This window comes from Aristolochia californica, unplaced genomic scaffold, assembly GCF_029961685.1.
Source record: "Aristolochia californica isolate CCGP_79_NKW_82.1479 unplaced genomic scaffold, dmAriCali1.0.hap1 SCAF_15, whole genome shotgun sequence".
NCBI classification, from domain to species: domain Eukaryota; kingdom Viridiplantae; phylum Streptophyta; class Magnoliopsida; order Piperales; family Aristolochiaceae; genus Aristolochia; species Aristolochia californica.
In genome coordinates, this window is record NW_027181826.1 from 23,107,116 (window position 1) to 23,134,604 (window position 27,489).

The 27,489-nt window shown below is 36.2% G+C and overlaps 3 protein-coding genes across 5 annotated transcripts; 2 read left to right on the forward strand and 1 right to left on the reverse strand.

The window, feature by feature from the left end:
• Positions 1 to 430: 430 nt before the first annotated feature.
• Positions 431 to 14,069, reverse strand: LOC137951384 (uncharacterized). Of its 2 annotated transcripts, XR_011112124.1 has the most exons (19): positions 13,968 to 14,069; positions 13,144 to 13,290; positions 12,757 to 12,810; positions 12,550 to 12,651; positions 12,009 to 12,120; positions 11,757 to 11,802; positions 10,735 to 10,806; positions 10,098 to 10,160; positions 9,860 to 10,014; positions 9,704 to 9,768; positions 9,270 to 9,420; positions 7,899 to 8,004; positions 7,623 to 7,758; positions 6,970 to 7,034; positions 6,690 to 6,854; positions 1,088 to 1,160; positions 935 to 1,009; positions 587 to 712; positions 431 to 493 (listed from the first exon to the last, which is right to left on the reverse strand). XR_011112124.1 is itself a non-coding variant. In XM_068798001.1 (18 exons), the coding sequence occupies exons 1-17, from the start codon at positions 13,999 to 14,001 to the stop codon at positions 936 to 938; spliced, it is 1,620 nt and encodes a 539-aa protein (XP_068654102.1). In that variant the 5' UTR covers positions 14,002 to 14,069; the 3' UTR covers positions 431 to 712; position 935. The 2 variants fall into 2 exon arrangements, 1 of the variants encoding a protein (XP_068654102.1); XM_068798001.1 differs by having other exon boundaries at positions 431 to 712.
• Positions 14,070 to 18,100: 4,031 nt separating this feature from the next.
• LOC137951668 (reticulon-like protein B8) lies at positions 18,101 to 21,943 on the forward strand. 2 transcript variants are annotated; one of them, XM_068798494.1, is made up of 6 exons: positions 18,101 to 18,311; positions 19,875 to 20,014; positions 20,106 to 20,286; positions 20,361 to 20,502; positions 20,798 to 20,867; positions 21,608 to 21,943. In XM_068798494.1, exons 2-6 carry the CDS (start codon positions 19,879 to 19,881, stop codon positions 21,775 to 21,777), a joined length of 699 nt encoding a protein of 232 aa, XP_068654595.1. In that variant the 5' UTR covers positions 18,101 to 18,311; positions 19,875 to 19,878; the 3' UTR covers positions 21,778 to 21,943. The 2 variants fall into 2 exon arrangements, with proteins under 2 accessions (XP_068654595.1, XP_068654594.1); XM_068798493.1 differs by having other exon boundaries at positions 18,102 to 18,311; positions 19,820 to 20,014.
• A 4,222-nt stretch (positions 21,944 to 26,165) lies between these two features.
• Positions 26,166 to 27,226, forward strand: LOC137952279 (glutathione S-transferase F11-like). The gene is made up of 3 exons (XM_068799397.1): positions 26,166 to 26,367; positions 26,501 to 26,549; positions 26,630 to 27,226. The coding sequence occupies exons 1-3, from the start codon at positions 26,221 to 26,223 to the stop codon at positions 27,073 to 27,075; spliced, it is 642 nt and encodes a 213-aa protein (XP_068655498.1). The 5' UTR covers positions 26,166 to 26,220; the 3' UTR covers positions 27,076 to 27,226.
• The last annotated feature ends 263 nt before the right edge of the window (positions 27,227 to 27,489 follow it).

The following is a 27,489-nucleotide window of genomic DNA, read 5'->3' on the forward strand; positions in this document are numbered from 1 at the left end:
GTTGAAAAAATGTTAATCAACATCACTAATTTTATCTTTGTCAAGTTATATGACAAGCTCCACTCACAGCAGACTCATCCTACGCTCTCGTACCAAATTGAGCTTCACTAATTTTGAACCAAACCCATCGGTTCACCATCATCTATATTATTCATTCAGAAAATAAAACTGGTTCCGTTGGCGTTCTGCGACGCCAGAGAATCCACAGAGACATTCCTGGAGCTCCTTCAGCAACCAAAAGCACGACACCAAATTAAGATGAACCACAAGACACCCCAGTTAAGTATACAACAGTAATCTCACAATAATTCATCTCCAGATCGATTTCAATGCCGTCTCGGCTCTCGTCAAGCCACAGATTTGTAGGTCACGATCCTTAGAACTCATCTCAGCCACTGCATTTTTTCGCTATAATAATGTAAACGATGAATGAAGTTAAACAGGACATTACATAAGAGGTAAGGTGCTCGTCATTCCAGCCATCAGAAGCTCCCTTGATATATCATTTCACCAGTGTTAGAAAGACCCAAGTAGCCTCAAATGAAAAATGGCATATGAGGGACGTCTTTATAAAAAAACCCCGCACCTTTAACAAAGCAGAAATGAGTCTAGTGTGATATGAAAGCAGACGGGACTGTTGCTCGCTGCTCAGCTCAAGGTAATATCTAGAGATACACTCATTCCGCCAAAAATAATCTCTAATTGGTCCATCCTGCCGAATCACAAACCACAAATTATTTCAAAAGATAATTTAATTAGAAGCAAGATATCCAAGTACAGCTATATACCAGAAGTAGAATTAGCCTTGCAGATCAAGATACGAATTGTAGCAAAGAAACTAATATTTTGGCATCAAGATGCCTTTTTCCTTTTTTTGAGAAGCAAAAAAAAATTGCTAGTTCTTCCTGCAGCTTATAGAGATGGACTATTCTACCTTAAGCAGCTCCAGATAAGGTGGTTCTTCCCGCAGGAGGGAGCCTAGTAACTTTTCCAACTGCAACTGTTTTTCCTATAAAAGCATTGCATCCTTCTTTTAGTGACCTGAAGTCAAATAGACAACCATCTAGCTTTTTTACTTCTTTCTTACCTTCAGACCTAAGAGTAAACCTTCCAAGCTGTTGGAAATCAGAGAAATTCTCTACACAGATTAAGTTGTTCACCTGTCAGGTAAAAAAGAATAAGAATCAGGCGACCATAATCTAACAAAAATGTTGGAAAGTTATAATTTAATGATGGAATACGGGTACAGGGGTATTTTAGTCATTGTATCCTCTCATATGAATGTCATATGCATCCAGCAAGTTAAGACTTCTCATCATGTATTTATGTTTCAAGTCTCACTGAATTCTGATGTGTATTGAGTGAGATATAAGGGTTTTTTTACTTAGAGGCATTATTGTCCTTTTACTGTAAATCCACTTAATTGAAATGATCAAGGGGGTCATGCTTGAACTTTGAGTCAGACTCCAGGGCAGCACACTGCTGCTGCTTCTACAACACTCTTCCTCTCAATTTTCTCTCTTTCTTCCTCTTTAATCCTCCCAAGTTTGTTACTTTTCATGATATCAAGTTTGTTACCTGCAGTAAAAAACATTCTTGGGCTGTTTTTCCACAGATCTTGACTTCTCTTTCCACATTGATCAACACTATTGAAGATTTTTCAAACAATTTCTAAACTGATAGGGTAAAGGTCAAATTTTTCCTTTTTTCTTCCTGCCATAACCATTTGGTTGATAACTTCTACTGCTAATTGAGTAGTTATTATGATTACTACCCTTAAAGAGTTCCTAACTGGAGCCCTAGCTTCATTCCTACCTGTGTACCCACCCTACCCATTGCTTGTGCCATCCCTCTTTTGCCTGGTGTTGTCTGAATTGCATTTTCCCAAGCTTAATCACTGAATTGAAGAGTGTGTGTGCCATTGTTCATTGAAGTGTGATTTGGGTGTGATGATTGTGCCCTAATTCGTAGAGTGGGGCCCATATTTTGGGTGGATTTGGGTTATTGATACCTTGAATTTGGAGCATCTTTGGAACATCTTCTTGAATTCATTTGGGAGTATATTTAAAGGATTAAATGGCAGATTCCAGCAAACATGTTGCTGCCCTTAGACCCTCTGAGAGCTCAAACAGTAAGGATTCCAGTTCCATCCAAATTACCTCCAAGTTGAATGGATCATACTAAGTAAACTGATCCCTTTTGGTTCTTATGTTGAAGGCCACAAAGAAAGTGAAATACATCCAGGATGACGACCCCTAGCCCCTTAAGTGAAGATTTGGAGGTTGAAGATAATCAAGTCATGACTTGGATAGTGAATAGCGTAGAGTCCCGGTTCATTAATCAGATCTTAAGTTGTGGGACAGCCAAGGAGACGTGGACTATGTTGATTTCCATTTTGTCCCAGGAGAGTAATTTGGTCTCGCATATATAAACTGTATGTCTGGTATTTCAATATGCAGACAAGTGATCACTCACTCATTAACTACTTTACGAAGATGAGGGGTGTTTTGCATGAAATCAACACCTTCCATCCTTTTTCTACGATCATTGATGACATTTGAAAAGAGAAAAAGCAGATTCAGGTGGTTCGATTTCTTGATGGTCAAGGATCTGAATACGATGTTATACGTGCTCAGCTGCTAGTAAATGATTACGTAACTACACTTGAACAAACTTTTAACCGAATTATATAGGTAGGTGTAGTGGCAAGCAAAGATGAAAAAGATACATGACTTTCTAATGCAACTGCTCTGAACCTCAACTCATCCTATAGTATGCCTGAGACTCGAGGTCATGGGAGCATTAACAGATGTCATGGCCGAGATTCCTCTACTCGAGACCGTGGTAGTAACAACAGAAGGAATAGGAAGTGTATCCACTGTGGGAGGGCAAACCATTTCTTTGATAAATGTTGATAGAAAGTATGGGCTAACTCTAGTGTGACTGATCATGACTCGACTACCTAATTTGATCCTCAAGAGGAGATTCAACAATTACTTCAGAGACCTGGTCAATTGATCACCACAACTACGGCTTTTACTACCATTGTACTGAACACCTCTACCTCAGGAAGTGCCATGATAGCAAGCATAGGTGTACCACTGAATGTGTCTCATTCTCCCTCCTAAATCAGTGATTTAGGAGCATCTACCCAAATTTCAGGTATGGCTTCTTTGGTTTGGTCTATTAAACCTTCTCAGTCATATCGTCAAGTTACTTTTAGTTGATGGGTCTACCTCCCGTATTCAAGGGGAGGGTATTGTACAAACCACACCTGAGATATCATTGAGCTCTATTCTTTTTGTTCCTTATTTTCTTATTAATTTGTTACTTGTCAGTCACATGACCAAATCTCTAAGTTGATAAATAACCAGTTCTCCTACTTGTGTGCTTCAGAACTTGCAAACAAAGAAGACGATCGACTCCAAATGTGAGAAGGGTAGTCTCTATTTGCTGGAAGGTGTTTCTACTCCACAGACTATGGCACTTGCACCCAAAAAATTTCTACTCCCATGGCACTTGCATTTGGGGCATCCATCACCACCTAAACTTTGTCAGTCCTTTCCATCTTTGTCAATTGATATTTCCTTTGATTGTGAGACATGTCAACTGGGAAAACATCATAGAACTAGTTTCCTAGTTAGTTCTTGTCATAGTTTGTGTATCTTTGAGTTGATCCATTCGGATGTATGGGGTCTTTATAGAGTCCCTAGTCCATTTAGTTTTAAGACTTTGTGTCATTCATGGAGGACTTCAGGAGAGTCACATGGTTGTATATCTGACAAGAGAAATCTAAAGTCTTTGATGTATTTTTTTAACTTCTCTTAATGAAAAGCAAATCAGTTTGGTGCCCATATTTATATTTTTCATACTGATAATAGACTTGAATTTCCCGATCAAAGATTTGCATCATTTTGTGTTTTACGTGGTATTACTCATCAGACTTTTTGTGTCTACTCTCCCTAGTAAAATAGGGCCATTGAACGTAAAAATAGACACCTCAAAGTGACATGTACTTTACTATTTTACATGAATGTCCCTATATCCTTTTGGGGAGACGCAATGTTAACATAATGTTACTTGATGAATCGTATCCCTTCATCTGTTTTGCAAGGGCAAGTTCCTTTGTAGGTCTTGAAACCCTAGTGTAAATTATTTGCTATTGTTCCTTGTCTTTGGTACCTCTGCAGATAAACTGTCATGCTTTGTTCATTTATTTAGTTCCTATATCTCCTCGAGCTGTTAAATGTGTCTTTTTGGATTATTTACATCATCATAATGGATACAAATGTTATGATCCAATTAAAAGAAAGACGTATGTCTCCTCCGATGTTACATTTTTCAAAACACTCCATACTTTGCATCTTCTACAGAGTCTTATTCTTCATCTAATCAGTTTGTGGATAACCCAATACCCATTGTTGTTATGGATGCATCATTGGCAAGTCCCTCTCCACCTCTACAGGTATATAGTTCTCGTCGTTTATTACCTGCATCAGTGTCTATTGATGCTCCAACTCATGAACTCGCCGCACAGGACCAGCCATCTTCCTCCCCTCTTTGCCTATAGTTCTTGGTTGGTCTAATTTGGATCTTCCCATTAGCCTTCAGAAAGATAAAAGGTCATGTACCTCTCATCCAATTTCTCAATATGTTTGTTTTGATTTTGTATCCCCATCATACAAATCATTTGCTATGTCGTTGTCTCTATCTTCTACGCCTTGTTCAGTGTAGGATGTTAAGGCTTCACATGAGTGGAAACAAGCTATGAGGAGATGGATGCTTAGGTATCTAGGGACACATGGGGTCTCTATGACCCACCTTCCAAGGCAGCTGTTGTGGGGTGTCATTGGGTCTAAATACAATTAAATATAAAGTTGATGAGACTATTGAGCGCTATAAGACCAGATTAGTAGCCAAGGGCTATACACAAACCTTTAGTGTTGATTTATCTGAAACATATTCGCCTATGGCTCGACTCACTTCAGTTTGTATTTTGGTTTCAGTGGCAATTATCAAGGGTGACCACTATTTCAACTGGATGTAAAAAATGTTCTTGTATAGCGACTTAAAGGAGAAAGTGTATATGGAGCAACGTTCTGGGTATGTTACTCAAGGAAGACAACGAAAGTATGCTAATTAAAGAAAGCTAACTATGAACTTAAACAAAATCCTAGAGTGTGGTTTGAAAAATTCAGCATTGTGGTGATGAAATTTGAGTTCTATAGAAGCCATTTTGACCACTCTATGTTTGTGCTGAAAAGGAAGATTGGTATTGTTATCTTAGTTGTGTATGTTGACGATATCATTTTATCTGGGAGTGACTTAGAAGTAATTGAGGAGGTTAAAACGTATGTGTCCACACTTTTCAAACTAAGAATTTTGGACATATGAAATATTTCTTTGGCATTGAAGTGGCTCAAAGTAACAAGGGTGTTGTTCTTTCTCAGAGGAAGTATATCATAGATATGTTGCAAGAGTATGGTCTCTTGGGTGCTAAGCCAGTGGATACTCCCATATAAGTAAATGTTGATCTTCACAACTCTCATAATCTTGTACTCAAGGGCAAGAGCCGGTATAGACGCCAAGTGGGGAAATTGATTAATGCTACAGTCACTTGGCCTAATATATCCTTTGCAATAGGAGTAGTGAGTCAATTCATGGAAAGCCCAAGACTGATACATTTAGAAGCAGGACACAAAATTTTAAAATATTTGAAATGTGCTCTTGGAAAAGGCTTACTATATACTCAAAATGAGAAAATTGATATATTGGGATATCCTAATGCAAATTATTTTGGGTGCAAAATGGATAGGAGACTACCACTAGTTACTGTTGTTTTGTTGGAGGTAACTTGGTGAGCTAGAAGAGGAATGGATCTATTGTCGAGGTAAAGTATAGGGCAATGGCGAACACAGTTAGTGAGCTTATGTAAGTAAAGTCAGTCCTTGTTGAGTTCGGATTTCCAATCCCAAAACCTACGGTTATGAAGTATGATAGTCAAACTGCTATATTCATAGCAAGTAACCCAGTATTCTACAAAAGAACTAATTAGATGGAGGTTGATTGTCATTTTTTAGAGATGCAAAGGAAAAGATTTTGTCAAAGCAACTTGGAGATGTGTTCACAAAACCCCGTGGTAGACATGAACACCTGATATTTTGTAACAAGCTGGACTTTTTAACATTTAGTCTCCAGCTTGAGGGGGAGTGTTAGAATACTAGTATAGGGTGTTTTGGTCATTTCATCCTCTCATATGAATGTCATATGTTTCCAGCAAGTTAGACTATCATGTATCGATGTTTCAAGTCTCATTGAATTCTGATGCATATTGAGTGAGATATAACAGTTTTTGTACTTGGGGGCAATATTGTCCTTTTACAATAAATCCACTGAAGTAAAATGATAAAGGGGTCAGCTCGGATTTTGAGTCAGATTCCAAGGCAGCACACTGCTGCTTCTTCTCCATCTCTTCCTCTCAAATTTCTATTTCTTCATCTTTAATCCTCCCAAGTTTGTTACTTCTCATTTCATGTTCACAAAATGATAAGTCATTCTGCCCATCACAATAAACCAATTTTGGGCAATGCAAGGACCACCAATAATACGTTTTTTAGCCACAACATTTCCAGAATTATGCAATAATGACATAACTAGAAGATTTATTAAAAGTTAACCATAGTACATACCTGAATACGACATACTATAACAGCACCATTCTTCACAAAAAGAGCTTTCTTCTTTAGAACTTTCCTGGTCTTAGGGTCAATCTGCTCAAACAGCTCCACAATCTCACACTCTTCAACAACTGAATGTATGTGCATCACCGCCTTGTAGCCAGCAGTAAAAATGGCCTGTTGCATATACATTTTGAGATATGTCCTTCAAGAAGATACATCTGCCAGAAGCTGAGAAGAAAGCCCTACAGTAATAGTTGCAAATACAAAACAGGCCAAGTCAGAGACATACATTATCAACCAACTCCAGGATCTGCAATTGTGCATCAAATTCGGAAATTGCACTTATAGGTCTATCTGCACAATGGAGAAAAAAATGTGACACTTATCAGCAATATATTTCAGCTACTTTGAAACTAAAAATGTGATCTTCCTGCAACAAATATATGACAGTTGCTTTTTTTGACCTCATTTGAAATTCCTTGCGAGTCTAACTTCATCACTATACCATTTTTTTCTCTCCATATGTGCAAGCGCAGGTTCTGATGTTTCCCTCCAAATCCTTAACCCTGTAGTATTTTTTTAAAAAATAATTTTTAAAACAATTTTCTCTTCACTTTATGATCTAAAAGAAACAACACTGTTTCTCTTTCTTTCAACCAAAAGTAGTTTTCTTCACAGATGCATAAGATGAGGAACGGTAAACTTGATGCACCTGACATATGGTATGAAGTTCCACAGAAGCAAAAATAATGAACACATTGTTTATTATTTTAGTCAAAAGCCAAACACAAGGAACATGGGCAAATACACCTTCATAGGAGAAAAAAAAAATTTCTTTATCTTTTCCATTCAAAGAAAGAATTAGCATTCTCAATCCTATTATATTTGCTCCAACAAAACAAATAGTCAAATACTAAGCAGAAGCTTAGAATGATTACATACCAACACTGCATAACACAAAACCACTGAGTATGTCCTCTTCTTCAATCCCTGATAATTTGACTCTGACATTTTCACCTGGACCTGCACGTTTTACTTTGTTTTCATCGCAATGTAGGCCAATAACTTTAACATGAGCCTGTAAGGGAGAATATGCAAACAAAACTGTGATTATTCAAAAATAAAAAATAAAATAAAATAATATGATAAGGTTGAAAATTAGAAGCTTCCCTGCAACGCAAGCTCCACTATTAGACAGAGAAGAGGAAACTAACAAACCTTATTGGGCATGATCAATAAGTTCTCACCCTCCCGGACAGTACCAGACTCTATTTTTCCCATCAGAACTGTTCCCATGTCTTTAAACTTGTCAATTATAGGCATCCTACAAGCAGATCACCATACATACAAACAAACAAAGGATATGTAATCACAGACGTGGTGGAAATAGAGAATCAACATTAATGCATTAAGCACATCATGAAAATCAAATGCTTTAGACAAAATAATGGCCAGAGTTTCCAATTTCAACTACACGATAACATATGAGAACCCCCCCTTCCTAGTCAGGGTTGGACGTCTCACCGAGACACCTTGGATTTCCAAGGGGATGAATCTTACACCTGAGATATCTCGGGCAATACACCCGAGCCACATCTTTAACAGGGTTGAGACATCTCGGAAAACCGAGATGCCCACCCATGTTCCTAACTGCAGGACTAAACCTCACTGGTTAATTTGTCTTCTGCTATGTCTGTGAAAGGGACAAATTCAGTGTTTATGGGAGTTTTAGCATATCTTCAAAAAAAAAAAAAGGAAATCACTTGAAACAAGAAAACCATGGTGAAAAACTTGCATGTAAGAAGAATATTCTTTGATAAATTATGACAGTCAAAGAGCTTTTAAAAAATTAAATTAAAAAAACTACCTGAAATTTTTTTATTCAAGAAAAGTAGCATCTATGAGAACCTTTTTGAATAACATCTGAAGACTGAAAACTATAATCTATTGGCTGTACGCAGAGAAGCCAATTCCATAGTATATCTAAGGAATATATAACTAGAAAGGACTGTTTGCATGATAGTGATTTCCAACAAAGACTCTAAAATGGTCTTACACCCATACTTCATCAATCGAGAAAGAAATTTGAAAGGAAAATAACATTGTTTTCATCTAATAGAGTAGATCTTGACGAATATGTGCTGTAAGTAGATTAATAGCCATCACAGAAATCCCAAGAATAAAAAAAAAATTATCAAATATAAGCAACAATTAGACAGTGACAACCAAGTAATAATCAGCATGTAAACAAAGAGTATCATCTACACCTAGCAGAATTAAAAATATATATACATATAGTTCTCAGCCCAACTGAAACTAGACTAATATTCAAGAGAACCTGCATAAAATTTAATCATCACAAACAATATTCAAAGGTATAAATCTGTTAAAGAATTCAGAGGATTGAACATACAGAATTTCCAACAAATTGAAAAACTAAACCAGAAGTAAGGACAAGTACTTCACAGGTAATAAAACGACTAGCTCATAAGTAGCCTACAACAACATGTAAGGTTTTTGGGAAGAAAATTTAGTAGAAGAATATACTCAATTTAATACATAAACAATAAGAAAATCTTGTACTTCTACCTTAATGGACCTTTAGGATCCCTTGGAGGAACTTCAAGAACATCCAGGGCTTCGAAAAGACATTGACCATTCCACCATGGGCAAATACTCTTATCCACTCTTTCTTTCATGTTAAAGCCCAGCAGTCCAGATATTGGAAGAAAAATAACATCTGCATAAGATAAAGAAAAAATCATTATACTAATCATTAGAGTTTTTTTTGAGAAACAATAATGGTTTCATTGCTTTTGCATGGGCCACTCCCTACCTTCTTTGTTTGCTGCACCCCTTGTCTTTTTTTCTTTTCTTTTTTAATGCATGCCTTGTCTTTTTTTTGAAATGCACACCTTGTCTTTTTTTTTTTTTTTTAAATGATGCTGACCTTGTCTTTTTTTTAAAGAGCATTTGATAGAAGATCAAATCAATAAAAAAAAAAAAAAGAAATCCAACACTACCTTTCTTCACGTTGTAACCAGAACTTCTGAGAAAAGGTACCATCTTTGATTCTATTTCATCATACCTGGTAAACAAGTGATTGATAAAGCAACTACAAGCTCCTGAAGCACAAGAAATAGCAAAAAACAAGCAATATGACTATTGAGAATGCGCACCTTGTTTTAGACCAATTAACAGTAGGATCATCCATTTTGTTTACAACCACAAGCAGCTTAGAAACACCTAACGTTTTTGCAAGCTGGACATGTTCACGGGTCTGGCCACCTCTCTCATATCCAGTTTCAAACTCACCCTTTCGAGCTGATATCACCTGATAGATAGTGATACTCACATAAAATACGTACATATATATATTAGACATACTTAAATCACAATTTGCAAAACCATGGTTACCAGAACTCCAACATCAGCCTGGGATGCACCACTAATCATGTTTGGGACGTAACTCTTGTGACCCTGGAAATTAGACAGCAAAACGAAGAAGATAACTGAGCAAGAAAGACCAAGGGAAATCTTTTTTTCTTTTTGCAAGCACAATGAAACATATATGCAGGTGTAGAAGCATGGGAACCAATTCTTGTTGGACCTTGAGTCAAATCCATTGCAAACTCCAGATAATGATGAAACAACACAAAGTACCAGTAATTTTATATCACATAAGGAGACCCATGGGTATTTGGCTATATCATGTCCAAAATGTAACCACCCCCCCCAAAAAAAAAAAAAAAAAAACGAACTACGTAACAGTTTCAGAGCAAACATGATGCTATCCCATAAATCCCAGTAAAAAATCAGTGAGGATGCCCTGCAGTTAATTACAGAACAATACTGAAGCATCCTACCAGTGTTCACTCCGTGATCCATATGACAGGAACCACGGCCTGTCAAAAATATAAGCTTCATGAAGTGATAAACTTGGATCATGACAAGTACTAGTAAGCACCCCAGACATCTCCACAGTGTGTGCAGGCAGTCCCTTGCAAGGCACACATGCATAAAGGGAAACAGTTTATAATGAACAAACACTTACAGGAGCATCTAAGATGGTGAACCTTGTTGTCTCTGTCTCAAAATGAGCTCGACCAACTTCAACCGTGATACCCTACAATCAAGTTTCAGATAGAAATACTTCAAAGTTATAAACAGTAAGGAAAAGAAGTAAACATCTTACAGTTAGCTACACATAGAAATAGCAGAATGAGAAATGCAAAATGGCTTAGGACAGTGTATTACAAATTCCCTGGGTCTTGATAAATGTTATGGTCCTAGGGATAAGTGTCTATGCCTTCCGCTCCTAACAGGCCGGTCTTTTGGGTAGTATTGGTTAGGTGTTTAACATTTGGTATCAGAGCCGGTCCTTACGTTGCGAGTTCGAATCCCGGCAGACGGCGTGGGCGATCGCGAATCCCAAACGCAGGCAAAACCTCGACGCTATATGTTAAGTTGTTGGGGCCGGGCTGGGCCCTGGGCCGTATGGGCTTGGGGACAAGCCCATTCTCCAGGGGGGATGTGATGTTATGGTCCTAGGGTTAAGTACTTATGCCTTCCGCTCCTAACAGGCCGATCTTTTGGGTAGTATTAACTAGGTGTTTAACAATAAATGTGGAAACAGCACCAGTAGCAGCACTAAAAACTGAATGTGCTTCATATATCCAATAACCACAGAAAAGAGAAAGTGGAGACAAAGAATAATCATCATCTTTATCTTCAGAAACTCGTTTCCAGCAATAAAAAAATAAAATAAAAAGAAAATTAGCTTCAGAGATAATTGAAAGTAACCATATTTTTTTAAATTTATCTTCAGTTTCTGAGTCTAAAACACTCCAAAAATGATACGTATAGAATCAGGTAAGTAAATCACTGTCGGCATAAATTAACTGATCAGGCAAATAATTAGAAAAAATAAAAAAGAAACCATAAAGCATAAAATTATATATCCAAAGCCAACAAAAGAGGTTGATTGAAGAGGAGAGGGGTGGTGTGTGTGTGTGTGTGTGTGTGTGTGTGTGTGTGTGTGGGGGGGGGGGGGGGGGGGGAGGGAGAGAATTATACCTTGACTCGCTCCTCCTCATTTGTATCCATAATATATGCCATATACCTATCACAAACATGAAAAAAAATCAGATAAAAAGCTACCAGCAAAGGTGAAAATGATGTAAGAGAAGTCAACTGATAAAATTTGCAATCAAACACTTCTTGCCTGCATGAAAATGGTATGAACACAAGGTGTGCATCAAAACATAGTATCACAATAAGAAGCAAATAAAGTAAACTGGAAACATGAATTTCATAACAAAAACTTACCAACTTTCTCTACTCTTATCTTTGGCTTCTTTCTCGTATTTCTGAATTGTTCTATCATCAACCTGACCACTCATGAAAAGTATCTGCCCCCCAATTGTCGATTTGCCAGCATCTGCACCCACCATATAAATGAAGTCAACCATAATCTATGAAGCAGCTAAGGGCGAACAATTTGTGAATCAACATAGTATAATCATAGAAAAACCGCCATATACTAAACTCATTTTAACAGACAAAATAAGTACTAGTCAGCTCAGTAAATAAAACATCTGCATGGATAGCCAGAGAGTTAAATGTGGTAAACAGAAGACAGTTGGCATGGTAAAGCTTGCCTGCTGGTAGACTCATATGTCTAAGTTTCCTCACTTGAAATGTCAACTCTATTCATATTAATAACAGTATAAACAGAACATCAACACGACAATGCCAGAAAACTTTAAAAACATACAGACCTCAACATCATCTCCCTAAAGGTCATATAATCTAAATTACATCATCAAAATTAAAAAAAAAAAAAATCTCCTCAACAGACCCTACTCACCAACATGACCAATAAAGACAACATTCAAGTGTAGTTTCTTTTTTGTGTCATCTTCCTCTTCTTCTTCGGCCTGTTTTGCAGTTGTGACATCCTTATCTTTCCCTATAGGTCAGCCAAGCCAGTCACAAACAGCATAAGGAAAATGATGCTTATTTTATCCAATTTTAACACAATAGTATATAAGCTAAAATGTACAACCATAGGCACCTTTTGGCTCCAGTTGCAATGACTGAAGGGATGACTGTATCTCTTCCTTGGCAACTGAATGAAACAAAACTCAGAATTATTAACAGAAAGTTTCTATTAATGCATCCTAGCACTATAAAGCTTCAACTTGTTTTTTCCCTGATTGGTTGGTATAAACATAACTAGAGTCAAGAACATTAAACCAGGGACTTGATAGATGGACATGCATATCTCATCTGACCATCTCTCTAATCATGATCACCAATGCCATGCCTATTGTGCATAAGTAGCCTTGGACATGAATTAAAAATATGAAATATGATTACAATGTTTAAACAAGTACAATCACACAAAAAGATACTTGAGGTGAAGGCCAGAATACACAAGTCCTAATTGGTGTGACCCTACCCTCTTGAGGAGCAGCAACATCATTTAATACAGGTTCTTCCCCTTCTTCTTTCTTACTAAGTTCAGCATCCCAATCAGACTTCTGATCCTCTTCCTTTTGATGCATTTCAACATCCTCTGAGAAGCTCATATCTTTGTCACTTTTCCCTGGAATGCAATTAAGCATCAAAATACCTCAAAACAATTCCCTATTCAGCAAAACACGTGAAAAGGATCCTTTTATAGTAAACCAAATCAATCTCATGGCATCAAAAAAACATTCTTCCTCTTTTTTTTCTCGATTAAGAAAACGAGGAACTAACAGAGGATAACATCAACGTGTTATAAAGGTTATAAATCGAAGAGTTTAACTGCCTCCACCTAATCTGGAAGCCACCTATAACTAAATATAAAAGAGCCTAAATTATTCAACCAATTGCCAGAAGACAATTTCCATCAGCGAAATAAAAACAACGAACAAAACTCTCAGTTGTCACAGCTTTCTTCCTTAAGAAAACCTCAATCAACGGTCTGGTACGAGACAGTAGGTTCATAGTTTCCGCAAAACGCACAGGGCAAGACCGACTGCCACCCTAAGTTGTCCTTTACACCAATACTTCCTTTCATCAATTTATATGCTACTCCCCCCGCTCAAAATTTCAGAATATTTTGCTTCCAGTTAAGGTTTCAAGCATTGCACACTACATTACAATCGATAAAACCCCACAATTACAGGTCCTCGGATAATGGAGATATGAACAGCTTAACCCAAGATATTCAAGAATTAAAAATAAAAAAATACAAAAAAAAAAGGAATGAGGAAAGGGGAGAAATTTACTCCTTACCATCTATGACCGGCGGAGCGAGATCCATATCCATGAACGAAAGTGCCGCAGGGGAGAAGCGATAGTAGTGAGAAATGTAACAAGCCGTAAGCGAACGTAAGCTTCTTCGAGTACACAGTGTTGCCGCGGTTACTTGAGCGCGTATACTTTCATGTAACTATACAGCTGGCAAATCATTCTTTGGATTAATCGGATTGGGATAGTAACTATGAATTTATGAATTTTAAGCTATTTTTGTTATTTTAAAAAAATGCTTCTAAAAATAAGAAAATAATTTTTGAATATGATCTCTCACGATATTATTAAATATTTTATTAAAAATATATTTATTTATATTTAATTAAAATTACAATAAAATTTTCTTGTTCTTCTCCCTAACCACAGCTAGACCTATAACAACAAATTATTAAAGAAATGTCGTACATTTAAAGAAAACATAAATAATTGAAGATCTAAAATCTAAGTGCAAAAAAATCATAATAAATCTAGGCATGAAAGATGTTAACCAACCAGATTTTTATTTTTAGGTCAAAGGATGTTTTATTCATTTAATTTTGGCTTATATTATGATTATAACTTATTTTTATATACTGCCAATATACATAATCGATATAACAGTATGATCGATTGTCCTAAAAACAACTAAGCATGATGTATAATGCATGATCGATCATCCTTTGTAGAGCATGTTCAATCATACTCTCTTTTAACATTATAACATGTTGTACTATTTTTCAATTTTTAATATTTTATCTATATTTTTATTTACTATTGTTTTTAATTTAATTACCCGACTACTGTAGTGGAATAAGGTTATTACATATATCGACAATAATCAGGAAAATTTCTCCCCGGCATGCAAGGGGTTTTTTCTTCTAACAAATTTGTAAAGTTTCAAGAGTATAACTCTACCAAATTGTAATATTCTTTGCCAATTTCTTCACATCAAAATCAGCCAAAAGAGTTTTAGGAAAAATACCATGTATATACGATGTTATCAATATATAGAATAAGTTGTTCCATATATCATATTCATATATTTACCAAAATATAGAACAGGTAATCGAGTAAATAAATGGAATAGTAACAAAATTAACTTAAATTTTATAAAAACATAAAACTATTAATTTTTTTTTATCATATGCACAAAGGCCTGAGAACAATGTCATTCTAATGTATATAAAATTCTTAAAAGAATATTGCAAAATCCTTGCAGAAAGGCATATAAATCATGTTTTATCTCAATCGTACATTCACTTAAATTAAAATCTATCGAGTTACATATACATAATTAGTTAATCAGTCAATTGGGTATAAATTACCCTTACCCATTTTTTGTTCCATTTAATAAATGGTAATTAGGTGTAATCGGGTAAATTACCCAAATACCTAATTGGCCGAGAATTTTTGTTTCATTCTCATACTATCTAATAAATGATAAATTCAAAATCAATTAAATTTGAAAAAAAGGATTTGGGGAGAGGAAGAGACGTGCAGGTAAAGAAAAAACTCCATTTTTTCTATATACACTCAATAGCAATGAATTGGAAAAAGTAGTGGACTTCATCCAAAAGAAAAAAACTCAGTTTTCTTTAATGAAATTTAGATGGGTTCAAGAAAAAGCCAGATCGAATAGAAGGGTATTTTGGTATGATGTTTAGTAATTTTGGTGACGAAAATAAAAGTTATAATATTATAAAATTTTATAATGTTTAAGTCCACCCAGAAAATTAGGTCTGATTTGGATTTAGATTTAGATTTTATACTATGTTATTTAAATAATATATTTGAAACATAAAATTTGTCTACCTAAGGACAAATAATTAATTTTATATTAATAAATTAATACATATAAAATAAAAGTATGATACAGATAAAATAATAATATATGTACCATTATTGTTAGAGATAAACATAAAGATAAAGATAATGATAACAATAAAGATAAAAATAACTAGTTATTGAATTAGAGACATACTAAAATTGTAGAGTTGTAATCATCTATTGTCTCTATTGTAACTCTATAAATAGTATACATCTGATCAATAATAATTACGATAATATTATTATTCATTCCTATATTTAACATGGTATCAGAGCTCTCAATCGATTAATCAGAACCAGTTGCCATATTGCCGGAGGTATTCTTTACAAAAAAGAAAAAAATAGAAAAAAATCCCTTATGTCGACCACCCTCTTCTTTGTTTTTTAACTTCCCCGCCACTATCAACGATCACCCTCGCCGTCGTTGCTGCCCTTGCCCCCACTTTGCCCAACATCCTCGTCTCCAACGTCCCGCTACAACCGCCTGACGCCAGCAAATTCCACGCAACAAAAAGCTCATCTCTCCCGTCGTTGTCGCTGAAATCGATCTTTTAACGATGTCGACCGATTCCTCGTCACTGTCGCCACACCTAATCCCTCTCCATGCGCTTCGCCTTGTTTGCCACCCGTCGTCGTCAATGCCGTTCGCCCCTACGACCACAACGCAAACCGCCTCTAGCCAGGTGGTGCCGCCCAAAGTTCTGTTGTGGACTCAATAGCGGCGCGAGTCATTGAGAGGCGTCATGGCTGAGTTATTGAGTTATTTGTTTTTATTTCAATTTACTATTAAGTGTAGCCGTAGTGGCATAGCTGTAATTTCTTCCTCATGAACTTTTGTATTCGTGAGCCCATGAGAAAGGAAATGAGAAAGGGAAGACTTGAATTCCCAAAAACCAGGATCAACATTCTCCTTTAATGAACCCAAGGATCGGCGTTCTCCTTTAATGAACCTAAGTTACTCGTTCTCTTAAACGAATTTGGATTCTCATCTTTCATCATTGGGCACCCAAACAAATTAGACAAAGCCCCAATCTTACCATCCACTCTAGATCTCTCTTCTCAGTGCTGTGTTACACGATCTATGATTTGAGACCATAACAGTTCCCCCCCGCCCCTGGCGCATCTCGACAGAACTGAGATACCTAAGTTGAGGGGAAAAATTATTTTCCCCTCTCGACTGTGACCCGCACAGCTTGTGAACTCGCACGAGGGAAAAAAACTTTTACTATAGTGCCTCTTCTTCCCATTCAAACGATGAAATTTCTGTCGGTTTCAGCCATTGCTCTTCCACCTCTCTTCACGGGACCATGCAATTCTGTCTGCCCCAACCACTAATCTTCCACCGGACGATGCAATTTCATCCACCCTAGCTGTTGCCCTTACTTCAGATGACGAGATTTCATCTGCCCTAACCGCCTCTAGTGTCGCTGCTCTTCCTTCGGACGATGCAATTCCGTTTGCCCCAACCATTGATCTTCTACTAGACGATGCGATTCTGTCTGCCCCAGCCGCTGCCCTTCCACAGGACGATGCGATTCCGTCTGCTTCAACCGCCTCCAGTGCCGTTGTTCTTCCTCCGGATGAAATAATTTCATCCACCCCAGCTGCCTCCAGTGCCGTTGCCCTTCTCCGCCACTACCGGTGCCACTGTTATCTCCAAACCACTTTCGAGAACACGCTTCCTCTTTTTTAAGATCAAGATTGGACTCTCTTCTTGAATCTCCATCTTGCGGGGGCATGACAGAGATAAATATAAAGATAAAGATAATGATAAAAATAAAGATAACTAGTGATTGAATTAGAGACAGACTCAAATTGTAGAGTTGTAATTATTTACTGTCTCTATTGTAACTCTATAAATAGTGTACACCTTATCAATAATAATTACGATAATATTATTCTTTATTTATATATTTATTAATTATAATCAATATAAAGCATTTCAAATCATTAAAGTATTATTTAATATTAAATAATTTTTTTTGCAAAATTTGACAAGCTCAAGCAAAAAACTGAACTGAACTGAGTTTAAAGATCAATAAGTCTCTCTAAGATTTTTTAAGCCAAGATAAATAAATTAGAAAGGTGAGAGAAAGGTTAAGCAAAAGGAGACCAAGAAAGGTCGCACAACTTTATGGAGACACTTGTCACGAATGATAACCTAACAAAAAGCAGAAATTCAAGTAAGGTCTCTTTATTTAGAGGGCCCTTTCCCTTTCCTGAAAACGTTGATGTTTAATCGATAACACCTATATCGGCAAATTGCATTTCTGTTGGATGATTCCAATCCAACGAATCAAAATTATTTTGTTACGACGCCTGCAATTTTTCATTAAATTATACGTAGATTAAAGGGTGAATGTTGATAGTAAATGACGTCGCTCGCCCCGACGCCTACGGGTTTTTTTTATCCTGCAGATAGCAGCCTTTGATTGACAGTTGAAAGTTGAAACTGAGAAGGAAGGTCTCTTGCGTTTTTTGTAATTAGTAGCTGTGATTCTAACTTTCTTCGAAGGATTGGTTAGTCGTTCTTCCCGACCCCCTCTCTTTTTTTTTTTTTTTTTGATGTTTGTGTGTTGTTGTGTTTAATATGAAATGATCTTGTTCGGGAAGGAAGCTTTCGAGTTACGCGGAATTAAAATTTTTAGGTTTTAGCTGTTGTTGATTTTTGTGGTCGTTTGGAGTTATTTCTGTTGGATATCTCTTCTGATATTTCCATTTTTTATTTGGAGTAATTTAGGGAGCTTTGTTAGAGAACAGGAAGATTAGTCGGCTATTTTTTCAGCGTGTTGTACTTTAATTTGCTTTGTCTGGTAACAATATGTCTAATCTCTTGAGCTAGTGCAGTTTTTTTTTTTTTTTTGAACTTTTTGATTATTCTGTCGGTTGTATGTTGAAGATCAGTGGGAATTGATGTTATTTCATACGAAAATTTGGGGCTCTATAATCTAAATGCTCCAGCTGCAGTGCTCGCGTTTTTGTGGTGACTTGTGAATGATCATAGCTACAACCTTGATATTTTATGTTATGTTATTTTATTTTATTTTATTAGTTTTCAGACTAATTCAGTGATGGGCGCTTTTTTCTTTGTTTCCTGTTTTCTGGTTTGATCCTACTCAATTTTCAGATATTAGCTTTGGCGAGTTTTTTTTTGGAATCTATTGGTTGTTAATTCGAGAAGGAATAAATATTTCGAGTTTCCCCGCTGATTCATGTTCCATTGAATGATGCGAAGCTCTTGGGTGCTCTTCACAATCGTTTTCTCGTTCTTATCTCAGTTGGTTCTGAATTTTCTCCTAAAAGTATATCGAAAAGCTAAATCGTCTGAACGACCTTGACGGAATCCGCGAAAGCTCGAAATTTGCTTTGTTCTTTCAACTTTTACTGCAGCCAGTATAAATTATTATTAGCTCCTTCACGAACGAAAGCTATATTTTGTAAAACACTCAGCTTTCTTCTCTCTCTACCATGATTTTTCTTTTCATTCCCCTCTTCTGCTCTCTTGTACCTTGTTGATACTTTTTAGAAGATCGTAGACATTTTGAGCGGCTGCTTCTCTTCTCTCTTTGTCATTGGATCTTGGATTTCGGATTTGAACAGTTTTTGAAAGGACTTGCATATGATAGATGATATTCCGAGCCTGCTATAGCTTAAATCTCACTGCCTTTGTTGTGATCTCCGTGTACGCATTGTCAATCATGCTTTTTCATTCCTTTGATTATTTTATTTCCAGCTTCAGAACATGTTGCTGTATCCATTGAGTTTATCCTGAAGAATCGGAAATGTTGAAATTTTAGTTGAATGACTTGCCTCTAGTCATTGTTTTGGGTGGGAATGGGAGCTTATTTTTACAAGTCATGAGAGCTGAACTTTTGTTTTTTTGTTTTGCCCACCTTTCTTTATGGATGCTTCACGTCTTTCCAAGTATTTTGTGGTAGAAATTTTCTTAGAATTTCTGTATACTCAAACACCCTGAAGTATAAGTATCTGAACCTAACATTCATTTGTCTGATGCTGGCCCTTCACAGTTGAAGATAACAGAAAAATGCCTGAAAATACAACACCTGAGAATGTTTTAAACAGATTCATGGAAACATTTGCTGATAGTGTCCCAAGTCAGAAGTCAGCTGCTTTTTTTGAGGAGGAGAGTTCTGTTTCAGCACACATGAATAGACTCTTTGGGCGGCAAAAGAGTATTCACAAGGTTTTTGGCGGTGGGAAATGTAAGTTTATTGTGTTAGTCGTTCTGGTTGTAGTTCTTATTTCATTTCTTTCGTCACTGTTTTTCTTGCTAATTACCCTACATGTTTGTAGCTGCTGATGTGTTACTGTGGAGGAATAAGAAGATCTCATCTGGTGTGCTGGTGGGAGCAACAGTCATCTGGATGCTCTTTGAATGGCTTAACTATAATTTCTTGACTCTTGGATGTTTGGCACTGTCTGGGGGAATGCTGATGCAGTTTGTTTGGGCCAATGCTTCTGGTTTGTTAAACAGGTGATTGAAACTGGTACTTTATTGCTGTCAACCGAAAGTGGGATCTAAATGATATTACTGGTCTTCTCCAACAGGTCTCAATCGAGGGTGCCTCGCCTTGTGATACCTGATGAGCTATTTGTCAATGTAGCTGTAACTGTCGGTGCAGAAGTCAATCGATTCTTAAATTATCTTCAAGATGTTTCGACCAAACGAAATGTGAAGAAGTTTCTTGTGGTTTGTCCTGATACACTTTGTACTCAATGCATGCAATGGCGTTCTCTCTGTCATAGATAACAAGTAACAAGATTAGACGAATCTATGAAGTAAATTTCAATAGAAAGCTCCTAATACTATTTTCAGTCTGAGATCATGCTTATGAACATTTTTATTTCTAAGGTGATAACATCATCTCTCTACGCTGATACTTACATTGATCTGCATTTTCCTGCAAAAAGTTCTTTCTGAAGAGTGTCTTTTAGTTGTATCCTTATGAAGGTTGAAATACTAAATTCTGTACTTCTCCTTTTAGATCATTGCAAGCTTGTTGGCAGCTGCCATTGTTGGGACCTGGTGTAATTTTCTTACTGTTGTTTACATTGGTGAGTGTCTAACTTCATTTATATTAAGATTTTGTTCAAGTAGTTAAGTCGAATGTTTAAATTTGCTTGTGCAAAATGTATATGGAACTAACTAGGGATGGCAATGGGCGGGTTTAAGAAGCCCAACCCCTCCTTGCAACCCCGTTCCTGCTCTGCCCAATGATGGGGTTAGTTTTTCAATCCAATCCCTAGTTTGCATCCCATATTGCGACCCTGTCCCCACCCTGTGCTGCAACAGCATTGGTTTTTCAACCCTTTTAGTTAAAAATGCTCAATTCAAAATATTTAAAGAGTATATATTCCAAAACCCCATGGGGTGGGCGTGGGAAAATCCATCCCCACCCTGAACCCGCATGAGTTTTTGGTTTCTCTCTATTCCACCCCATAGGTTCAAACAGCAAAGCAAAATTTTCAACTTTTTCATCTTTCCTTCTATGCACAGACATGAGAACCCTCAACCCAAGTCCCCCATGAGGGTTCAGCCAAAGACCACGATTGTCAAACCCTCACTGTTGCCACTGAACCCTAAACTTTTCTAAAGAAATGTAGTCCTTGAATTTTTCCTCTTAGGCAAACACATTTTCTTGAACTGACAATGCATTATTTGCTGCGAGTGTAAGTTTATCCAAATCCTGCAATGTACCCCATAATGTTTGTGTTTGCATTCCCGAAAATCCATCCATCGGAGTTTCTCACTGACAACTCCATGATATTTGAATTTTGGTTGGTTGGTTGATTAGGTTTTGTTGCTGCCCATACACTGCCAGTCTTCTATGAGAGGTATGAAGACCAAGTTGACAACTTCATATACAATCTACTCGGGCAATTTCAGAATCAATACCGGAAGCTAGACTCAAGTGTTCTTCGCAGAATTCCTAAGGGTAATATCAAGTTAAAGAAATTCAATTGAATTTGGCCATTCTTTGTCCACTTGTTGTAAGCATATTTAGCTGTCAGGAATGGACCATTTTGTACCTTGATATTCAGAAAACTACGAAAAATATTCCTATGTAGATTCTCTCAAATTGTAATTCACTCGACAATTTCAAAGAGTTATTGCAGACCAAATGCCCTTATTTCGGTGTCTTTTAAACTTACACACATATGGGAGAAGGGTTAGCATGCCTTAGAATTGTATTGTTTGGAATAAATATTTGTTAGGACTCTGGAATTGTTGTTTGGAGGCAGGAAGAGGGGAAAGGCAGAGATGAGAGAAGAAGCCCGTGGCTGTCAAATTTGGTTGACAGCGGCTTGTGAATCCTGCTGCAGGTATAGCTGATGTTAGTGAGAGATGAAAGAAGAAAGTTGGGCATTTCATGATAACTACTCTTTTTTTTTTTTTCTTAAATAGATTGTCGACTTGCAATTTGCCTTTATGTAGGTTGTTTGGATGATAAGAGTGTCTTTTGAGTTTCTAGGGCTGTAGACTCTTCATTTGTAGCATGTTAGGTGCAAGGGCACATGCGCAGTCTATGAAAATCCAACCCTGCCAGCAAACTCAACTCTCTAAGGGTATGTTTGAAACCCTATGGAAAAGAAAAGATAATGGAATTTGATCATAATTATTTTCGAAAATAGTTAGTAAAAAAGAGAATTTGATCATTATCTCATTTTCATTGGGTTAAAAATTCAACTGTATCCTTACCGTTTCCTAAACTTTCCTACCTATTTGGTCTTGTTTTTGGATCTTTGACCCATCTATGGGACGACTTATTTATTTATATTATTTAATTATTTGCAAGAGCAATATTAAGTCATTTGGTTTTATGAGCATACATTTTCTTTTCTCTCTTATACTTTCTTTAAAGAAACTTTTTTTTGTTATTTTTGTTTTTTTTTAATATAAAAGATTGTAAAGAACTAAGACATTGTAGGGTTTAGGGATGAGGATTTGAAGCTTTAAAGTATATCAAGAGAGCACAAAATTATTAGCTTAGGGTAAGGCTAATGGTGTTAAAATAAAAAATAAAAAAAAGGGTCCTATAGATGCTATTTATTTAAAATAACCCAATGTTAGCAAATAACTCGATATCTTTGTATAATTAGGCAAATGTCTTTTCAAAGAGCTATTTTATATTCTATAAAATTATAATGGGTTAATTTCCTACATAATCTTGAATATGACATAAATACATATGCATCTTTTACTTTCATATTAATGCTTGCATACCCCTATAATATAACAAAATTACCCACATAACTATGCTGGTGAATTCTGCCAATTAACTCTAATTTTTATATGTATTAAGATTTAAATACCCTCACAACATTGATCTTATCATTCTTGTATCCTACGAACTTACGAATTTATACATTGTGGGTACATATAAGTAACCTAGGAGCTACTTCACATGTGTTATGGTAAGGAGATTTGAGGCACACCTATGGTGTATTAAATGGATTCTATATCTCACTTATGTCGACCAAAATTGAATATTTATATGCGTATATGCAAAAATCATAACTTTATTAGTATAAGATATTTAATTTTTTTTTACATGTAAAAAAGTTGGACTTTAAGTAATTTTAATGGTATTATAAAAGTACATTAGTTCAAAATCCAAAATCTATAGCTATTTTATGTGATTTTTCATAATGAAGGAACTTTTACTCTAGTAAATTCATTGCGAAGCCAATGGATTATAAGGAATTTTTACCCTACTAGTGATTATTGATTGCTAAGTTAATGGTCAATGCATTCTATTCATTAGTATGATCATCATAAAACTCCCTAATGTGTCAAATATATGCCATTAGGAAGTTGTAAGTATTCCCATTGACCGACGTTGTAGTGATTTTTTAACGATACACAATCAAAAAATAACACATTCTATATCATCTAACCTTCATGAGATGAAAAAAGATCTCTTGAAAAACTCATTCACATCACCTAATGAATGGATGAATCAAGTTGTCTCTTATCTTCATCTTTTTCTTTACCAAGACAAGATCTCTTGAAATGAAAAAAGAGTGAACCTCTAAAACAAGTAACTCTTATGCATTAAGGGAAATGGGTTTGTGGTGTGAAAAAGGGTAATGATTTCAATGACCAATCAACTTATGTAGATTACTTGATTTTTAGCAACCTAGTATTGTCTCTTTGAGTAATGTAATACTGCTTTTGTTGTTGATATAGTGCCTATTTGAAATGCAAAAGTGGATGTAGTCTCCAATGTAACACCCACCATAACCTCTTATTGCTTCGAAGTGCAACATTGTATTACAGATAGTTGCAACCTAGTAACGCTTTAAATAGAAAAAAATGAGAGTGTAGTAAGTATCTCCAAGGCACAAAAACGATTTTAATTCCTTAAGGAATAAGTGCCTCTACTTCAGTGTTAAAGTTTGCTGATACTTTGAAGGCAACTTTCCTCTTAGAATACAATACAATCTATGGTGTTCAACCTATAACAATTATACTAAACATCCTCTATCCTCGATCGAAGCAATGTCTTCAAGATTGCTAATTTTTTTGGAGAAATTGGTAAAAATTCTGAATGAAATGAATGGCTTTTGAGAGACTTAGATTAGTTGAAAATGCAAAGAATAACCACTTCTATATAGGTGGTGAGAAGACTCCTTATGTCTCTACAAGGGATCACATGGCTTTTTTAGAAACAACAAAAATGAACTACAAAAATAGTTTAATTGAAAATAGATCAAGTGAAAACCACAACTAAAACACTTCTCTACAATTTATAACTTAAAATTTTTGAAACATCCATTTATCTATTTTAATCACTTATACTAACAATCCCCCACTTAAGTGATTAAAATAAGTATTTCTAGCCATCTATCATATTAATATTATCATACATAAAAAAAGTTGTCATAGTAATATTGTCATACATAGAAGAAGCTATCTTTTGAATTAAACCTTCTCTTGGTGTAAGAACTACAAGGTGTTGTACTCTTAGACACAAATTGGTAATATTACACACAAAATAATATATTTTTTTTAGTGAGGAACTTTTGCCCAACACTTTTATGGCTATAGGTTGTCCTATTTTTCATGAATAATCCTAGGAGTAAACCCTCAAACTCAACCCAAGCATACTCAAATTCTGCAATTGCTCAACCCGAATTTATGTTCAACTTGATACTAGTATCATTAGGAGTGTTATAATCCTTGACTCCTTAGTGAGTTCACTTATCAATAATTTTCTTTGTATTGTGTGATTTATTTAAATCATAATCACCACTAATCTTGCTCACCTCATACCTAAGATAGTATTTACTTCACCTAAGTCATTCATTTTGAAGATAATAGTAAGATACTTTTTAGTTTCAACAACACTCATTTTGTTGGTACTTATAATCAATATGTCACGATTAATATATAAACATGAAATCACACCGTATTCACGAATAAACTTCACATAGATACCCTTATCGATACTATTATATCTAAACCACAAAATAATGTAAAAGCATCAAAATTTTCAAGCTACTTTTTAGGTGCTTAAGATTTCACTAACTTGCAAACTTTATTTTCATTACTCGGAAGAACAAATCATTTTGGTTGTTCTGTATATACTTCTTCATTAAGATCACATTTAAGAATGCAAATTTAGCATCCATTTGATGAATATGTAATGGTATATGAAATGCAAAGCAAAAAGAATCTATAAATGTAATAAAATATTCCGTTCCGCCTAGAATAATTGCACCATTTAACTCACACACATTTTAGTGAATCATTTCTAGTATTTTTGGAGTTCTTCCTATATGACATTTTCTCATCTTGGATTGAATGCAAATTTACATTTTTGCATTTCATCTTGATTAATTTAATTCCTACTTGTTCATAATTTTCATAAAATAAAGTTTAAAGCAATGGTCATCAAAAGTAGAATGTAGTTTAGAAATATATTAGGTAGCACAAAATCTAAAGCACTCATTTGGTTTACAAAGGTTTCATTCTCATAGCATTGATCGAGTATAGGTTTGTCACCAACCATCTTGAAATCAATGTACTTACAAAGGTTCCCTTACTGTTTCGTCGTCTTGTCCCTTTGTCTGGTTTGAATTCCCACGGAGTTTGACAGGTAGCAGGGCATGCTAACCACCGTCTTGACTGGTCTCCAACAATGGCAGCCTCGGACCCATTACTGCAGATACGTCTCCACTGTCTGCATTCGTTCTGAAATGAAACATTTTCTCGTGCAGCTACCGGTAGATGAAGATAGATCAGACATGCACGCGGTAGCCTCCAGCCTTGACATTTCTGTAGTGGCTCCGATAATTTACTATAAGAAGGAACGCATCTGGTTCTGATTAGCACGGGCTGTTTGGAGGTGTTCTTCTAACTCTTTAGTACTTCTTTGTCAAAAGTCCTCCTGGCACAAGAAAAATGGTGGTGAAAGTCTACGGTTCATACAAGTCCGCTTGCTCCCTGAGAGTGATAGCTTGCCTCATCGAGAAGGACGTCGAGTTTGAACTTGTAGAGATCGACTTGGGCGCCGGCGAGCACAAAAAGCCGGAGTTCCTGGCAAGACAGGTGAATCTCGACGACTGGGTCATAAGATCCATTCAATCTGCTGCGAAAATTTCTGGTAATGAATTTGTTAGTCATCCTTCAGTGTTGGCTTAAAGAAGCTAAAGATTCCGCAACTCTTTTTATGCATTTGCAGCCGTTTGGACAGGTTCCGGCCATCGAAGATGGAGACTTCAAGCTGTTTGGTATCTCATTGTTCTTTCAGTTTTTATTTGAAAATTTTCCAGTTTGATTACTTTAATAATTTAACACTTCTTTAACCCAGAATCAAGAGCAATCGCGAGATATATCGCAACCAAGTATGCGAACAGAGGTCCTGATCTTCTCGGCAGCTCCCCGGAAGAGCGAGCACTGGTAGATCAATGGCTGGATGTAGAAGCCCACAATTACAACGACCTTGTCTTCAACATCATCTTCAACCTCTACATCCTCCCGAAGATGGGTAAACCAGGGGATCAGGAATTCGCCAAACAATGCGAGAAGAAACTGGCTGGAGTACTGGACATTTACGAGGAACGTTTGTGTGCAAGCAAGTACTTGGCGGGAGAGTCGTTCACCATGGCAGACCTCAGCCATGTCCCTGGTACCAACTTCTTGATCACTGAAGTTGGGAAGGGATACCTGGTGAGAGAGCGGAAGAATGTGAACAGGTGGTGGGAAGAGATAACTGGCAGGCCCGCTTGGAAGAAAGTCTTGAAGCTTCTGCCGTGATTTACTGGTTTTCTGAATGAAGGGACGGCGGTTCCCATTTCTGAGGAATGTTCAAACACGATCCTGGTTGTTTATCAGTTATTATGATCTTAGGCTTTCATTTTTATGTCTACAATAACATAATAAAAAACTCATTGCTCTTTGTTAGAAATCGAAAGATGTCTTGTCACATGATACTATATCAAGAGGTATGTTGTCACATATCTGATAACGGCAGTTCAAATAGTAAGGTGTGCTTCCATTACTTTGATATCAAGTTCAATGTCATTCTAACCGGAAATTTTGGGTCCAATGCTCATCCTAAAATATATTAACCAGTCGAGTCAAACAGTTCTTTTTTTCCTAATCGATAAACTCTAAACCTTTCAACTTATTGATCCATGTGGGACTATACTTTAACATTTTCCTGAAGTG

Excerpts from the sequence above, each read along its gene's own strand:
- LOC137951668 (XM_068798493.1), top strand. The coding sequence starts at position 19,837 with ATGCCTGAAAATACAACACCTGAGAATGTTTTAAACAGATTCATGGAA. Across the intron at positions 20,015-20,105 it reads GGTTTTTGGCGGTGGGAAAT|CTGCTGATGTGTTACTGTGG; the intron begins GTAAGTTTATTG and ends ACATGTTTGTAG. Across the intron at positions 20,868-21,607 it reads TCTTACTGTTGTTTACATTG|GTTTTGTTGCTGCCCATACA; the intron begins GTGAGTGTCTAA and ends TTGGTTGATTAG.
- LOC137952279 (XM_068799397.1), top strand. The coding sequence starts at position 26,221 with ATGGTGGTGAAAGTCTACGGTTCATACAAGTCCGCTTGCTCCCTGAGA. Across the intron at positions 26,368-26,500 it reads CGGAGTTCCTGGCAAGACAG|CCGTTTGGACAGGTTCCGGC; the intron begins GTGAATCTCGAC and ends ATGCATTTGCAG. Across the intron at positions 26,550-26,629 it reads TGGAGACTTCAAGCTGTTTG|AATCAAGAGCAATCGCGAGA; the intron begins GTATCTCATTGT and ends TCTTTAACCCAG.
- LOC137951384 (XM_068798001.1), bottom strand. The coding sequence starts at position 14,001 with ATGGATATGGATCTCGCTCCGCCGGTCATAGATG. Across the intron at positions 12,652-12,756 it reads ATTGCAACTGGAGCCAAAAG|GGAAAGATAAGGATGTCACA; the intron begins GTGCCTATGGTT and ends GCTGACCTATAG. Across the intron at positions 7,035-7,622 it reads TTTTGTGTTATGCAGTGTTG|ATAGACCTATAAGTGCAATT; the intron begins GTATGTAATCAT and ends TCCATTGTGCAG.